The sequence below is a fragment of the Meles meles genome, chromosome 1, assembly GCF_922984935.1.
Source record: "Meles meles chromosome 1, mMelMel3.1 paternal haplotype, whole genome shotgun sequence".
In the NCBI taxonomy this organism is placed as follows: Eukaryota; Metazoa; Chordata; class Mammalia; order Carnivora; family Mustelidae; genus Meles; species Meles meles.
The window spans coordinates 37,736,378-37,753,836 of NC_060066.1; the positions used below are offsets into that span (position 1 = coordinate 37,736,378).

General features: G+C 40.3%; 1 protein-coding gene across 1 annotated transcript in view; it reads right to left on the reverse strand.

The window, feature by feature from the left end:
• VPS13B (vacuolar protein sorting 13 homolog B) overlaps nt 1-17,459 on the reverse strand; it is an 811,037-nt gene that overhangs the window by 130,255 nt on the left and 663,323 nt on the right. Inside the window, exons 38-39 of the mRNA XM_045996973.1 lie at nt 15,831-16,032; nt 15,365-15,549 (exon numbers count right to left, since the gene is read on the reverse strand). Coding sequence (XP_045852929.1) covers nt 15,365-15,549; nt 15,831-16,032 — 387 coding nt within the window. The remainder of the gene's footprint in view (nt 1-15,364; nt 15,550-15,830; nt 16,033-17,459) is intronic.

The following is a 17,459-nucleotide window of genomic DNA, read 5'->3' on the forward strand; positions in this document are numbered from 1 at the left end:
TCTCCCCATGTCCTCTGTGTTATTTCTTATGCTCCACAAATAAGCGAAACCATATGACAATTGACTTACTATCTGCTTGACTTATTTCACTCTGCATAATCTCTTCCAGTCCCATCCATGTTGATATCAAAGTTGGGTATTCATCCTTTCTGATGGAGGCATAATACTCCATAGAATACATGGACCACATCTTCCTTATCCATTTGTCGTTGAAGGGCATCTTGGTTCTTTCCACAGTTTGGCGACTGTGGCCATTGCTGCTATGAACACTGGGGTACAGATGGCCCTTCCTTTCACTATATCTGTATCTCTGGGGTAAATACCTAGTAGTGCAATTGCAGGGCCATAGGGAAGCTCTATTTTTAATTTCTTAAGGAATCCCCACACTGTTTTCCAACATGGTTGCACCAACTTGCATTCCCACCAACAGGGTAAGAGGGTTTCCCTTTCTCCACATCCTCTCCAACACACGTTGTTTACTGTTTTGTTAATTTTGGCCACTCTAACTGGTGTCAGGTGGTATCTCAATGTAGTTTTGATTTGAATCTCCCTGATGGCTAGTGATGATGAACATTTTTTTCATGTGTCTGTTAGCCATTTGTATGTCTTCATTGGAGAAGTGTCTGTTCATGTCTTCTGCCCATTTTTTGACATAATTATCTATTTTGTGTGTGTTGAGTTTGAGGAGTTCTTTATAGATCTTGGATATCAGCCCTTTTTGTCTGTATTGTCATTTGAGAATATCTTCTCCCATTCGTGGGTTGCCTCTTTGTTTTGTTGACTATTTCCTTTGCTGTGTGAAGATTTTGATCTTGATGAAGTCCCCAAAATTCATTTTTGCTTTTGTTTCCTTTGCCTTTGGAGCCATATCTTGAAAGAACTTGCTGTGGCCGATGTCAAAGAGGTTACTGCTTATGTTCTCTCCTCTAGGATTCTGATGGATTCCTGCTTCACATTGCAGTCTTTTAACCATTTTGAGTTTATCTTTGTGTATGGTGTAAGAGAATGGTTGAGTTTCATTCTTCTATACATAGCTGTCCAATTTTCCCAGCACAATTTATTTATTTATTTATTTTTAAGATTTTATTTATTTACTTGACAGAGAGAGATCACAAGTAGATAGAGAGGCAGGCAGAGAGAGAGAGAGGGAAGCAGGCTCCCTGCTGAGCAGAGAGCCCGATGCGGGACTTGATCCCAGGACCCTGAGATCATGACCTGAGCCGAAGGCAGCGGCTTAACCCACTGAGCCACCCAGGCGCCCTCCCAGCACAATTTATTGAAGAGACTGTCTTTTTCCCACTGTATATTTTTTCCTGTTTTTTCGAAGATTATTTGACCATAGAGTTGAGGGTCCATATCTGGGCTCTCTACTCTGTTCCACTGGTCTATGTGTCTGTTTTTGTGCTGGTACCAGGCTGTCTTGGTGATCACAGCTTTGTAATAAAAGCTTGAAATCAGGCAACGTGATGACCCCACTTTTGTTTTTCTTTTTCAACATTTCCTTAGCAATTTGGGATCTCTTCTGATTCCATACAAATTTTAGGATTGTTTGCTTTACCAAGAACCATAAGATACCTGGGAATAAACCTAACCAAAGAGGTAAAGGAGCTGTACTTGAGGAACTACAGAACACTCACGAAAGAACACTCATGAAAGACACAAAAAGATGGAAGACCATTCCATGCTCTTGGATCACAAAAATAAACACCATTAAAATGTCTATATTGCCTAGAGCAATCTGTACTTTCAATGCCATTCCGATCAACATTCCACCGGCATTTTTCAAAAAGCTGGAGGAATGCTAGCATTTTAAACTATATATTTATCTATCTATCTACTCTATCATCTGTCTATTCTATCATCTGTCTTATCATCTATCATCTACTCTATTATCTGTTTTATCATCTATCTACTCTATCATCTATCTGTCTAAAATCTCATTTGCTTTTTCAGTTTTCTCTACAAATTCTGCTTCAGCAGACAGCTCACTAGTGAACTAGAAAGCGAGTTCTCCTACTGCCTCCCAGTGGGAACACTGACTCCCCAGCAGGCTAGAAGTGGGTGTGGGCCCCAGGGCTGGGCAGCACAGCAGGGTGGAGTCACAGCAGGGTGGAGTCACAGCAGGGTGGAGTCACAGCGGGGACCCCTGGGAGTCACAGCGGTGTTGCCGGCAGGAATTGCTTACTGTGCCTCACTAGCTCTCCTTCCTTTCTTCCTCAGCAAATGAGTCCCCAATTCATTCTTCTGACACTTGGAGTGGCCAGGTACTCTGGGATGCTGGCAGCACAGTGTTCAGAGTGTGGGTTCTAAGTTTGGTCCCTTCCTCTTCTCATGGTTGGAATGGGGACAACATGCTAAAAGGTGGTGCAGCCATATTGGACCATGAAGGAAAAGCAAGAGCCTGAGTGACAGCAGAGTAGCGGGAGGCAGGAAGATGCCTGGACCCTCATGACTTTGTATAGATACTGACAGTCCTAATCCACCTACCTTCAGACTGTCCTCATGTGGGACAGGGAAAGAAACATCGGTTTTGTTTATGCTACTGTCATTGGGTATTTTCTGTCTCTCATATCTGAACCTAATCCTAGTTGATGCAGATCTCAATAGATCTAATGTTTTTTCCTATGTTGTTGGGATTCCTCCTCAAGGATTCATAAAAAACTTTATAGGGATCTATAATCTATAAAGTGTCTTGAAATTGCACATTAAATCTATGTTCATTCACATACATTTCAGGGAGAAGAGGCCCATGGCAAGTCATTGAATTTTTCAGATTCTCAGCTTTCTTTCCTTAATAAGGGGAGAACATTCACCTCTGCAGAGCTGATTTCAGAAGTAGATTTAATCTGCCTATGGTACTTGGCATGGTGAATAGTGCCAAGCTATTTCTGTAAATACTCTCATCATGCTGCCTATTGATCTTAAATCTAGCAGTCATCTATGACTTTTCTTACTCCCTGTCATTAAACTTCCCAATTAGTTGTCAAGAGCATAGAGCATACAGCATCTCCTCCATTCACTTCTTTTTCCTTGTATCCCCGCCCTCTGACCCCACTCCAGCTTATGACACACTCTGTTGTCTCCTCTCTGAGATCCCCAACAGGTCTTCTCATGTTTGGTCTCTTCTTTCTACCGTCTGCTCTTTATCAGACTTCTAAATCAATTTACCTAAAGGCCTGGACTGCCAAGGGTTCTCCAGTGCCTATCGAATTAAATACAACTCCATCCAAAAGGAGTCAAGGTAGCTCAACACAGAAGAAAAAAATTCACACAAACCTAGCTTTGAGTCCTGATTTTAGCTCCTTATTTGCTTTGCACTCTTGGGAAAATTGTATGACTTCTCAGAACCTGAGTAATCCTAGCTCTAAAGTAAAGATAATAGTATGTAATATGCGGCATCATAGTGCAGATCATTGGGACACAATATACAAAAGGACAAGTTTAGTGCCTGGTACATTCTAGGTTCACAGAAAACGTATTGCCTTCCTCTTTCCCTCCATGGAAAGGACATGGGCTAAAAAACCTATGACTGCCGCCTACCACCCTTCCATTAATCCCTTATTTGTATAACCTATGCTAGCCAGACCAGATTGTTCGCCACCTTCCAGATATAACTAATGTCTTCTCTTACTCAATTCTGTAATTGTGCTCAGACTGATTTTTTCTTTATCTCCCCTTTCCCTTCATTCTATGTTGAGACCCCGCTCAGCCTTCAGGGAGTCCTTCAATTGCCATCTCTTCTATGAAGCATTTTCCTACTGTTTCTAGGCAAATGTAAGCTCTCCTTGTTTAAAAAGGCACATTCTCTGTGTTTCTTCTGTGGCACTTGACGGTTCTACCTCACCTCATTTTGTGTGTACTTATTACCCCTCCTGAAAGACTACAGATGCCTTGAGAGCAGAACCAGAGCCCCGTTGACCTTTTTTACCTCTCATGGCCCTAACCCAGGTCCTTTTATCTGTATTTCCTGCATTAACTTCAAAATTTTCAAGTAGAGCTCTTTTCAATATATTCCTAGATCCTTTTTTCCTACTTTTACACCGCCACAAAGACAGAATGATTGAAAGTATCCTCAGGGAATACTCTATTTTAGGTTCCTCACTCCTTGTCCAAAAAAGGAGGCAATGCTTCTGAATGTGGGACACTTAGTAGTCAATCCAGCCCTGTGACCTGTCGTTCAGAACCATTTATTACTGTGTGCATTGGGTACACAGGACTTTTGCTTTTTCCCTTATTTCTTAAGACTCTGGCTCTGCCTCTTACTTCCCTTAAGCTCCCAGGACTTTTTTTTTAATTTCTGCATTTCAACAACAATGAATCTCGTATCTGGGCTTTGAGCACCCCTCCTGAAGATGATGGATAGGAGCAAAGCCTTCTGGGACACATTAGTACAGCTGCCAGTGGGCAGGAGGTGCTTATGAAATAAAAAGGCTCGGGATTCTGGGAACATATTTGCAGTTCTAAGTGAACCGCCCAACACAGCTGAAAAGAAACACCCAAGAACACTTCCTTTTATTCTTTGTAAGTGGTGCATGGAAGAGGTACATCATACTGGATTGCAAGTAAGTCTCAGAAGGATTCTTTTTATGTCATGTCACCAGGTGCTAATATCATCACCTTTGCCTATCAGGTACATGTGCTTTAGAATTACAGGAAACTTGTAAAGTCAAGTTTAAAGCAGCAAAGTCCAGTTTTTCATTTATTGGATAATACTGAGTATCATTGCCTGACATGAGACATGTTCCCATGTAATTATGAAAAAGAATAGCACCCACATACCTATATGGTTTAATGATGCTTTAATTTCACCTGTGGGTAAGTATGTAAGATAGGATATTATCAGAAAACCAAACACGATTAAATCACCACTAAGTGACAAGCACAAAGCATCCTATCGTAAACTTGATTTCAAAAATAGAAAACGGTTTTATATGAGAAGCTCTCACACTTCATTAGACCTGGGAGAGTAGAGAATCTGTGAAGCTGCTAATTTGCTACATAGTCATTGCATTAAAAAGGAAGGGCCGACCAAGAAAGGCATGGATTTGAAGCATTTGGAAATAAGAAAATACTTCCTATGTGTCAGTAAGACATAGGAGCTTGCTAAATCGATACTCTGGGAGGATGCTAGGAGAGGACAATGAGAAGATTTAAGAAGTGATGTAAGGCTTTTCTCCAGATGCAGACAGCCTTTGATGTACAGAGGGAAACAGCTCTGTCAGATAGCAACAAAAGGAAAAGCTGGCAAAACCATAGCAAAAAGGAATCAAGTTTTTTTTAGTGAGGCAGTCTTTCTAGAGACCCTCTGCCCGCACTGAAGTTTCTCTAAACCACAGACCATATGTAAAAGGTTTCCCTCTTGGAAGAACAGGACATGCTGTGCAGACCTTCAGAGTTAGGCTGGAAAGAAGCAGCTAACAGTGTGAGGCCAGTACAGAGCATGAGTTTGGCCAAACTAGGCAGACTGAAAAATGAGAAGTATAAGAGAGATCCGATATAAAATGGATCCCTTTTGGGGTATCTACCGAGCTCACAATGACCCCTACTTCACAGCCATGTTGGGGAATGTGACCCCACCTGATGACCATAGTTGAATGAACCAAGAGCACCTGACACCCCTCTAGGTGCATGAGGAATGTGGAACTAGACCGGATGTTAGACTTGTACTTGTGACTCTTGGAGTTCGGCTCTGGGAATTGTGGAGAGACTACCCGCTGGCCTGAGAAGGAAAGCCAGTTGTTGAAAGGGAAGAATGAAGCAAACGTAGGGAAAGAAGCAGAGAAAAGTGAGAGTGTATAAATACTCCCCACGGTTCCTATCTTCCATTCCTGGCCTCATCCTTTGAGAGGCCCTGCTGCCCTTGGCCTTTCCAACTCCCCACTGTATTTTGATACTAGATCCCCCCCATTTTTCTTTAAGTCAGCTTCAGAGGGGTTTCTGTCTGCTACCTGCAACCTGGAGGACTGGAGCTGACATACTACCTTGGAGGGCCTGACCATGTAGCTTCAGGAAGGTAGTGCCTCTTATAGCAACCAGTCTCTGTCAGTGAAAGCACACTATTAATCACAGGCACAGCACTCCTAACAACTGTTATGACATTAACAGGCTATAAATACAAAAAAAGTCTTTCTCAGAAAACAGGGCTTTCTTGGTCTACACAGTAGGTTCTTTGATCAATTGCTATGATGACGATGATGATGATACTGACAGCAGCTCCCATTCACTGTGTGTTGTAATAATAACTTACTAAGCCACGAACTATGTATGGCTGGGTGCTTTACATACATCATATCTACTTCTCACAACTCTTCACGGTAGTGAGAGTAGAATTTTGTTTGGGAACGTTTGTGACACAGTGCACAAACAGAGATGTCATCTGGGAAGGACCAGCATGCTGGGAAGGCAGGGCGCCACAAGAGGGTACTCAACATGATGGATCTGCCATCATTCAAGATCTGGCCATTGGTCTGGCAGTCTTAGGAGATTTCCATGGTGCGCCAGCACTGACTAGACTTAGGTATGCTGAGTCATGCAACACAGTTCATGAGAGACTGATATATAAACCAGATGCCAAGTTATTAATTTACCATGAGATGTATAACTGCCAAGCGGCCTGGATACTGATGCTGGCCTGAGCAATGTATGATATTCTCTCCATAGATAGATTACGTTGGGAGCCAAAGTTTTAGAAGGTTGTTTGGGTGGTTAGATGATTTGAATGTTAGGCATGGAGATCTGACAGCTGCTATATTCATGTCCAGAGACAGGATTTAGCTACCAGGTGAACTAGACGTTTGGGCACCATTTCTTTGGATGCTGCCTGGAGGGCTTTTGCCAACAAATGCTTCCGCGACCTTCCTAGGCTTCTAGAGCTAACCAGTTTTCCTTCTGAAGGAAACATTCTTTCTTTCTTTTTTTTTAAAAATATTTTATTTATTTGATAGAGAGAAATCACAACTAGGCAGAGAGGCAGGCAGAGAGAGAGGAGGAAGCAGGCTCCCTGCGGGGCAGAGAGCCCGATGCGGGGCTCGGTCCCAGGACCCTGAGATCATGACCTGAGCTGAAGGCAGAGGCTTTAACCCACTGAGCCACCCAGGCGCCCCAGGAAACATTCTTTCTTTAGCTGTCTTAATATCCAATCCATCTTGTGTGTCTAGGAGCCCTTTTATTTGTTTAAGGTTATTTTGCATATATGGGGTCAGATTCATGATTTCATGCTTTCATAGTCTGAAGCAGAAGGATAATTTTATTCTCTTTCTTTCCACATTTTCGACAGAGTAGCTCACTATCACCTGAATGGATCATCTTCGGTATTATTATCCCAATGTTGTACAAATAGGGTAAAACCTGTAGGTTTTGGAGTCCGAAAGACCTGGGATAAAATTCTGGCTCTCCCATTTTTAAGTTTTATAGTTCAGGACAAGTTAATTCTCTTGGCCTCAGATTCCTCACTTTTTATAAAGTGGGGATAACACGCACCTCACAGGATAAAATGAGATTTACCAAGGTTATTATGCAAAGCATCTAGCACAGTTCTGGGTGCGAAACACAGATCATAACACACTGGAGCAAAAATAACCCAGATATTAACCATTTAGAGTCTCCTTGGTTTCCAAGTATGTAATTTTTTCTTCATTATTCTTCCAATGTGGTTTCGCTTTGATTTTTATAATCGTATTAGTGTGACTTTAAAAACTAATTTCCCTGACTTTTGAGAACTGAATAAACAAAAATGAACCCTACATGAGTGCACTGATTTCTTTGGCTTACTGTTCTCCTTCTCCACCAGAAATAAACAAATGACACAGCTTGCTTTTGTCTTTTTTCTTCCTGTTATCCTTGTGAAGATATCATTTATGGACTCTAGTCATGTTTTTTTCATAAGAATTCTGTACTAAATTCCCAAGCTTGAAAATGCCTTTTTCACTGAGAAAGTGCTATGAAATCCTACAGCTTTTGTCACAAATTAATTCTTTTGTTCCCAACTAATTCAGTTTACTTTCAGATGTCAGAATTTCCCAAATTACATGATTCTTCCTATGTAAATGCCTGGGTCTATCTTTGTATTTAGCTATTTTATCTTATGAGTTTGCAGCATATGTAATTATGTCCTCTTTTTTTTCAAGTAGATTATAAACCTTGTAAGACTAGGGACAGATCAATCTCTTTATTTCCTCATTGTCCATACATTATAGTATCCTACACTAGATTGAGAAGATATCAAATAATTCTTTGTCGGGGAGAAATGCTACGAAGTGGAAATAAAAATGACAGATGTTTACCTCATTTGTTAATTATATGCACATTTTCTGAAGGTATAGATCTGGATCTAAGTAGCTAATGAATTCTTTTGGTGTAAACTTTTGTGAACCTGTTAATTTTTCCTCAGGTTACTTAAACATTTTCTTTCCTTCTCCTGTGACTTTTTTAAAAAAAGATTTTATTTTGTTTCATTTATTCTTAAGATGGGATTGGGAGGGAGACAAACCATCAATGACTCTTAATCTCACAAAACAAACTGGGGGTTGCTGGGGGGAGGTGGGATTGGGAGAGGGGGAGTGGGCTATGGACATTGGGGAGGGGAGGCGAACCATAAGAGACTATGGACTCTGAAAAACAACCTGAGGGTTTTGAAGGGTCAGGGGTGGGAGGTTGGGGGAACAGGTGGTGGGTGATGGGGAGGGCGCGTTTTGCATGGAGCACTGGGTGTTGTGCAAAAAGAATGAATACTGTTATGCTGAAAAAAAAAATAATAAAAATTAAAAAAAAAAAAAAAGATTTTATTTATTTATTTGACAGAGAGAGAGAGAGAAAGAAGAGAAAGACCACAGCTAGGCAAAGCAGCAGGCAGAGGAAGATGGAGAAGTAGGTCCCCACTGAACAGTGAGCCTGATGTGGGCCTCAATCCCAGGAACCTGGGATCATGACCTGAGCGGAAGGCAGATGCTTAACCAAATGAGCCACCCAGGCGTCCCATCCTTCTCTTCTGACTTTAACACTAGGAATTTTACATACACCCTAGATGTTTCTTACATTAGAGGAATTCCTGACTTTAGCTTTTACATCTTTTCCTTTAATCCACATTGTATGTTATCAATGCCAAACTCATCCTCCAATTTACTTCTTTCACTTTGCTTCCCCTCTGCTTAAATTGCTTCAGCGATCTCACCCCCTTTAGTGTTTGTCTTGAATTGTAATGCTCAAACTTCATACTCTTAAGATCCTTGAGGAAAGATGATATTTAGTTTGGCCTATTCTCACATACCAAATGTAGATATCTAAAAATTTAGTGCAACACATAGATGAAAACAAATATGTAACAAGAATAATGCAGTACTGAGAGAATAAAAACAAGTACCATGACAGATCTGTGTGAGAATTAAAATACTCATTATCAATTTTACTACAAAAATGGATTAAAATTTTATAATCTGGGTACATGTGTATTTCCAAAATTGAATCCTGAGTAGGCAGTGTACACGACAAGATGAGGAAAGGAAAATTTAGAACGTGCCAGACACAGGGCCGGAAATTCTCACATTTAAGCTCACTAAAATGATACACTATTCCTTCTAGGTTGATGGCATTATTCTACCCTACAAGTTGTAATCCTATTAATACCTAAGTATACTGCTAATACTTAATATTAACATGATAAAATTATGAACTGACCATAAAATAAGCTCCTTTTGCTTTCTGTGAACATTAATTTCAGGGTCTTTAAACAGAACCTATGGTTAGTTTGATTTAATATTATAAATGTGTTTTCCAAATTTTCATTCAATTGCAAAATAAATTCCATAAACTCATATGGGGAGCCTGTTTATAAATGCCATTATCAGTCATGGAAAGATATATAAACAGACAAATCTGAGGGTACTGTATAAGTGAACTTTATAAGGTCAGCTTTTTATGAACTAAACGGTCCTCAAGGAAGAAGTCAACCAAACTTGATTCTGTTTTCAGGACTAAAACCAAAGAGATTAACTTATCTTTGTATTTAAGAAGTAGCCTCTGTCTAGGGGGCAGTGGGCTTGGCAGTATATTCAATGATCTCACCAAAAGCCTATGTAATGTAATGACATTAGACTGTGTGTTTATGGTAGATAATAGCAGTGAAGCATAACACAATGCATCTTGACATAATTCAGTTTGTAAAACCAAACTCATTCAATAGCCCCATAAAATTATGACAAACAATGTAATACTTTGGAATAATACAACACAGAAACATGGATAGTCATGCATTTGCTACACTGAGCATCTCCAGGGCAATGGCTACTATAAGGGACATAATGACAGACTGGATACAATCACTGCCTTTGGAAACCTACAATCTAGGAGACAAGATATGAACACATAATTAAAATGTGAGGAGTAAGGTAAGAAATAGCATAAAAGTGGTGCTATGCAGTGTCACAGGACTACAGAGGAAGGGGGTACTATGTGTGGAGATGGCATCCAGGTAAGGCTTCATGGAGTTGAGGGCATATGGGCTGTTTGGAAGTGCGGGTAGGATTTCAGCAGAGAAAGGGGAGATTCAAATGAAGAAGGAGTAGGTGTGGAAGTGGGCTGACACTGGCAGCTTTGGTAAATGCTGGACAGGCCGGTTTGACCTGAGGGTAGGTCATGTGTAATGGAGTGAAACGTAAAGCTGGGTGGGGGGTGGGGAGGTTATGCAGGACCCTCAAGGTCAGTTGACCAGGGTGACAGAACCACTGAAAGCTTTTCTCAAGGAATTGATACAATCCACCTGTTCCTTGAAGAACTTAGCAGGACAGCGTGAAGGAAGAAAGACCAAAGGCTGGAATTTTATTTAGAAGGTTCTTTTAGTGGTCCAGACATTTGCTTGCGAAGGAGGAGTGGCAGGAAAGAAACGAATACTTATTGAAGCTCACTGTGTGTAAGGCATTTATTTGTTTTAGCTATAGTATTTCACTCAATTCTTGTAATGTCTCTGAAAGGTAAATGACATTAACTCCAGCATTCGGTTGAGGACCTGAATCCCCAGAAGCAAGCCCAAGGTCTGGCACTGCAAGTGCTCAAGGAAAAAGCTGTCATACCGAATCAGAGCTATGATTCATGCAATATATTTTCTGTTCTCCACAGAAGCTCCAAGGAAACAAAATAGTTTGCACAGTTCTAAGATTGCAACCCAGAGGGTTATTTCTACTAGTGAGGCTTGCCCCAACCCTTGGGTCAAATTCTGTTCCTCATCAGGGGATCATAAGTGTCAGTCCTGCTTTACTCTTCCGTGCCAGTTGTTGATTCTGGGTGTTCTTACTGCTGGGATCAAGCTCTCCCTTTCAACTCACAGGAGGTCAAACCTCTCTTCCTTCCCAGACCAGCATCCCTGTCTTTGAACTCTACCCATAAACTTAGTTCCTATTTCTTCAATAAGATGTGAAACCTCTTTGATACCAACTCTCTGCTTGTTGCCCCCTGCCAGGCTCCCTTCATGCAGTGCTCTGCTTATGTGACAAGTACAGTGTCTGGACTCTGGGACTGCCCCAGCTCTCCTGGACTGCTACTAGAATCATCGGCTCCCACTCTCTCCGGTCTAGCCTGTGCTTCTCTTAGATGAAAAGACTTTTGACAATTGTCACCATGGTAGTAGTTGGTAATACTCATATTTAAATATCACGTAGCACATGCTGTATGCCAGACAGTGTTCACTGTGCCTTTCATATATTCCTTCTTATAATCATCACATTACTGATAGCCTCATTTTATTGATTAAAAAAAAAAAAGCAAAACAAAAAACCCAAGGCTGAGAGCTTCAGTTACTTGCCTAAGGTGACATCTAGCATTCTGGCTAGAGTTTAACCAGAATGCTCTTCTGCCTCTCCAATGCCAGTGAGAAGATACAGAACACGTCACCGGCGAATGTACTATCTCAAATGCCTTATTTAATACACCTGGCACAATACTACAAAAGTTACCAGACTTATGTTAGTTCACATTTAGTTACAAATATGAACCCAGAAAGCAGTTAGACAGAAGCCCTTACATGAGGCTGAAACTTTGATATGTATTTTTATTTTAACTGAACATAGTAAAGACGTTCTGCATTTGAGCAAGTCTAGTAAGGCAGTAGCAGTCAAAGATACTATTTTACTTCACAAAAATAATCCATAAACGCTGGTAGAGAAGGTAATCATGAATATGATCTTAACAGGAGAGGAAACAAATTTAAGGACTTAAAGAATCAAAGCAGAGCTGGTAAGAGAGTAGATTTTAAAAATTCTCATCACAAGAAAAAAAAAATCAAAGACCATTGTCATCTTGGCAAATCAGATAGTTCGGCACACTCAAGTTCACTTGACAAAATGATGACACATTTTATTGTTATCAATGCAGAAGGTAAACATCTGGCTAGATATAAGTAGAAATTTTAACAAGAATATAATATGTTAATGTTAATATGCTAATATGTTAGTATGAATTTTGGATTCAAATTGGATTCAGCACAGAATTGGCTTAAGACTCTCTCTCCCTCTGCCCCTCTCCCCCATGCGTGCGCTCTCTCTCTCTCTCTCTCTCAAAGAAATAAATCTTAAAAAAAATAAGTAGAGAGCACTCATTTAAAAAATTGGGGAGGACATCTGGGTGCCTTGGTTAGTTTACCTTCTGACTCTTGATTTTGGTTCAGATGATAATGTCAGGGTTGTGAGACTGAGACCCATGTTGGGCTCCCTGCTGGGCATGGAGCCTGCTTAAGATTCTCTCTACCCGAGGATGTGGAGAAAGGGGAACCCTCTTATATTACTGGTGGGAATGCAAGTTGGTGCAGTCGTGTTGGAAAACAGTGTGGAGATTCCTCAAGAAATTAAAAATAGAGTTACCCTATGACCCCGCAATTGCACTACTGGATATTTACCCCAAAGATACAGATGTAGTGAAAAAGAAGGGCCATCTGCACCCCAATGTCCATAACAGCAATGGCCACAGTTGCCAAACTGTGGAAAGAACCAAGATGCCCTTCAACGGATGAATGAATAAAGAAGATATGGTCCATATATATATATATATATGTAGTACTATGCCTCTGTCAGAAAGGATGAATACCCAACTTTGGTATCAGTATGGACGGGACTGGAAGAGATTATGCTGAGTGAAATAAATTAAGCAGAGAGTCATTTATCATATGGTTTCACTTACTTGTGGAGCACAAGGAATAACATGGAGGACACTGGGAGATGGAGAGGAGAAGTGAGTTGGCGGAAATCGGAGGAGGAGACAAACCATGAAAGAATGTGTACTCTGAGAAACAAACTGAGGGTTTTGGAGGGGAGGGGGGTGGGGGTTGGGGGAGCCTGGTGGTGGGTATTATGTATTCCATGTATTGCATGGAGCACTGGGTATGTTTCTTAAACAACGAATTTTGGAACACTGAAGAAAAATTAAATAAATTAAATAAAAAAAAATAAAAAATAAAAAAAAAAAGATTCTCTCTCGCCATTCTCCACACTCCCTCTCTTAAAAAAAGAAAGAAATAAAAAATTGGTGAATATACCTCTACATAACAAGGGCTAGATAAAAGTGATCAAGAAATACAAGGAGCTTCTTTTCTTTTTAGATTTATTTATTTATTTATTTGAGAGAGAGAGAGAGAGAGAGAGCGAGCACATGAGTGGGGGGAGGGGCAGAAGGAGAGCATGAGAGAGAATCCAAGCAGACTTCCTGCTGAGCACAGAGCCAATGCAAGGTTTGATCGCAGAACCCTGAGATCGTGACCTGAGCCGTGAGGGTTGACCGACCTGAGGGTTGGATACTTAATCAACTGAGCTACTTAGGTACCCCCAGTGAGCTTATTTTCTAATGGTAGAGAGAGAAAGACCATGAGCAAGTAAATAAATAAATGCATACAATAACTAAATAGTAATCAGAGTTATGACGAAAGTAAAACAAAGTAATGTAATAATTTAGAATAAAGAAGTGGTAGTGTACCCAGCCATGACAGGACATTTGGGCTGGCACTTGACTGACAAAGTTGGGGAACAGAGTAAGAGAAATGACTCTCAAGTGGTATGCTCAACTAGTATGGCTGGAACATAGTAAGGAATAGGGAGACCGGCATGAGACCAAGTCAGCGAGGTGGGCAGGGCACATATCACGGGTCCTTATAGGCCATAGCAAGATGGTTGACTTTGGTTCTAAGAAGTAGAGGAAGGCACCATCACGTTCTAAGTTAGAGGAGTGATGTGACCTGATCTATGTTTTTAAAAGATCACTTTAACTGCTATTTGGAAAATGCATTACAGGGAGTCAAGAATGGAATCATTGAGACCAGTGAGGAAGCTACTGTAACAGGGAACAGAGAGGTGGCAGCCTGGACTCCAGTTGTACCAATAAAAAGAGGGAGGTAGATAGAATAGGGATGTATTCTGAGGCAGAACTGACAGGACTTATTGGTGAGGAGATGTGGGGAGTCAGGGAAAGAGAGCAATTTCACTGTTCTGATCTGTGATCTAGTGATAGGTGGGACACTAAGAGGAAAACACATTTTTTGAGAAATTCAGATCTGTAGAATACTGATCAGCAGAATATTAATGTAGTGATAGCCTCAATGACATTTACATTAAACTCTGGAAAGGACAAGCAACAAACTTTCATCAAGTCACATGGAACATGATCACTGGTTAGACAGTTTTCCTTTCAGCAAACTCAAGCCCAAGACCATTGTTAGCTCTGGAAATGAAGATGAAAACTGGGTCAACCATTCTGGCCTTACGTGGACATACTTTATTTCATAAAGCAATTCTAGAAATGCTGAAGAGTGTGAGCACATGATAGGTATTTGAAAAACGTGTGGTGAACTGAACGACACCTGTCCCATTACAATTAGAGAACATGTAACATAACCTACCTATAAAAAGGGCTAAGAGCAGAATTGAGAACTCTCAAAATTGCCATGAATCATGAATCTGAATTACATTATTCCCTATTTGAAAATTTCTATTTTGTGGGTATGTACATACATATGTATGTATCCATACACACACACACACAAACACACATATATTTGTGCGCATTTCTCTCTGATACTATTGATGGAAAAAATAAGAATGCTCTTTTAAATTATTATTATTTTTAAAGATTTAATTGTCAGAGAGAGAGAGAGAGACAGAGACGACATGAACACAAGTCGGGGGAGTGGTGGGCAGAGGAGAAGCAGGCTCCCCGCTGAGTCCCTAAAGAGCCCAATGCGAGACTTGATCCCAGGACCCTGGGATCATGACCTGAGCTGAAGGCAGATGCTTAACTGACTGAGCCACCGAGGCGTTCCTCTAATCTTTTTTCTTAGTATCTAATCAGCACTACTCCACAATGCTTCTATTTGAAATGAATAGTCATTGCCTACCTGAAGCATATCGCCAAGGTCTGCGGTGCTAATATCTGGATCCTCCGTGGTGTTGAAGGGCACAGGAGTTATCCGAACAAGGGTGAGCACTCTAGGCTCTGGATATCTCCATAACATCATCCCTGAGCTATCTTCAGTTTCATTGTAAAACAAGACTTCATAGACACCAGGCATTTTCAAAGGTTCTGTTAAAGGGAAAAATAATTAACTGCATGCTTTTGAAATGGAACATGGTATAGAAAGGGAACATTATGAGGATAAAAGGTAAGAATGTAAAGAAGCCGGCTGGCCATTTTTAGATGGTTTAGGACAGGAACAAATTAAGAATTTTCCCCTAAGAGAGACTGAATGGTAATGTACTATTTTTGTACTGCAGCTATTAACATACTTTTCGAGCAATCTTGCTGTGTTATTTAGTGAACGTGCAGTTAAAACTCTCTCTCACGCTAAAGCTGTTGCTACTTACCAGCATCTCGTATATACTGGAACAGGCCTGTCCGTAGGTCATCCGAACTTTGTTCACTTTGAAACATCTGGTTCTTTTCCACAGGAGATGGCATGTGTGGAACTGCTTCAGGAACCTCAAAATTTCCCTCCTCGTTGAGGTATCCACTGAGTAATTCATGTAGAAGAACTAAACAGTTCAAATGTTCTTGACCCCAGAAAACCTTTAAGAATCATATGAAAAATTTTAGTGGCTTTTAAATACAAACATTTCATGAGGATAATTAGGCAAAATCATACCGGAGTTAACATGAGACCATAATTACATTCGATTTAATTATTGACAATAACTTAACTATAATTTCTAAGTGACCTATGGGATGAATTTCTATTACTTGAGTAAATACATAAAAACAAGAAAATCAATTACATCATATATTGTGTGAATAACAATTTTCAATGCTGAGTTACCTATGAAATTATATTAGTGCAAGGTAATGTTTATGAGTTAACTTGCCTAAGTGAGAAAACAGTATCTATTAAAGTCCGAGAGAAGGTAATGAAGATCTTCTAGGCCGAAATGTTAATAAAAGAATAATAATAACTTTGTGGAATAGCTTCCTACATTTTGTCATGAGATTAACAAACACCTCTTAATTGTAAGGTTCCATTCTTTGCACTTTTACTCAGAGGAAAAGAGAGAGAAGATGCTCAATGAACTTGAACTTAGAAGGCTCCCAACTTCTGTGTTTAGTGAGAATGTGCCAACATACAGTATTCCACAGCCTCTGATAATCAACCATAGAGGAGATACAGTACAGTTTCAGGACAAAGGCCTTGGTATTTTCTCTAATAAAGAGGATCAAATTCTCTTTTTTCTCCATGTGAAGAGTACTAGTCCATAACAGAATTATGACCAGTGGGTAATAATGATTAATGTCAGAGGACTCAAAATGTAAATAATGTTACATTTGTCTGTATATATTGGATAAAGGCAATACAACCATTACTTCTAAGGGAACTAGATTAACACAGAAAAGAGAAAAAATATAACGAAGTAGGAAAAAAATAACCCTACACCTGTGGGTAAATTTTATTTTATTTAAGATTTATTTTATTTATTTATTTATTTATTTATTTTCAGTATTCATTGTTTTTGCATCACACCCAGTGCTCCATGCAATATGTGTCCTCCCTAATACCCACCACCTTGTTCCCCCAACCTCCCACTGTTTATTTATTTTTGACAAAGATGGACACAGTGAGAGAGGGAACACAAGCAAGGGGGTGCGAGAGGGAGAAGCAGGCTTCCCACGGAGCAGGAAGCCCAATGTGGGGATCGATCCCAAGACCCCAGGATCATGACCTGAGCCAAAGGTAGATGCTTAACGAATGAGCCACACAGGCGTCCCACCTGGGTAAACTTTAAACCTAAGTTTGGGTCCTGCTCTCTGGAATTAAGGCAACAGAAATAAAGGTAAGAGATATGATACTAAGTCTACTGTGTTCTCATCAATCTTGTTTTTATTGGATCTTGAAAAACTCCCCAAGCTGGGGAGTTGAACACTGTGCTTTAGGCTTTAATTGTCAAGAGACAGTTGACTTTATAATGTAGAGATAATATGTTTTTGTCTTATTGTTGATTTAATGA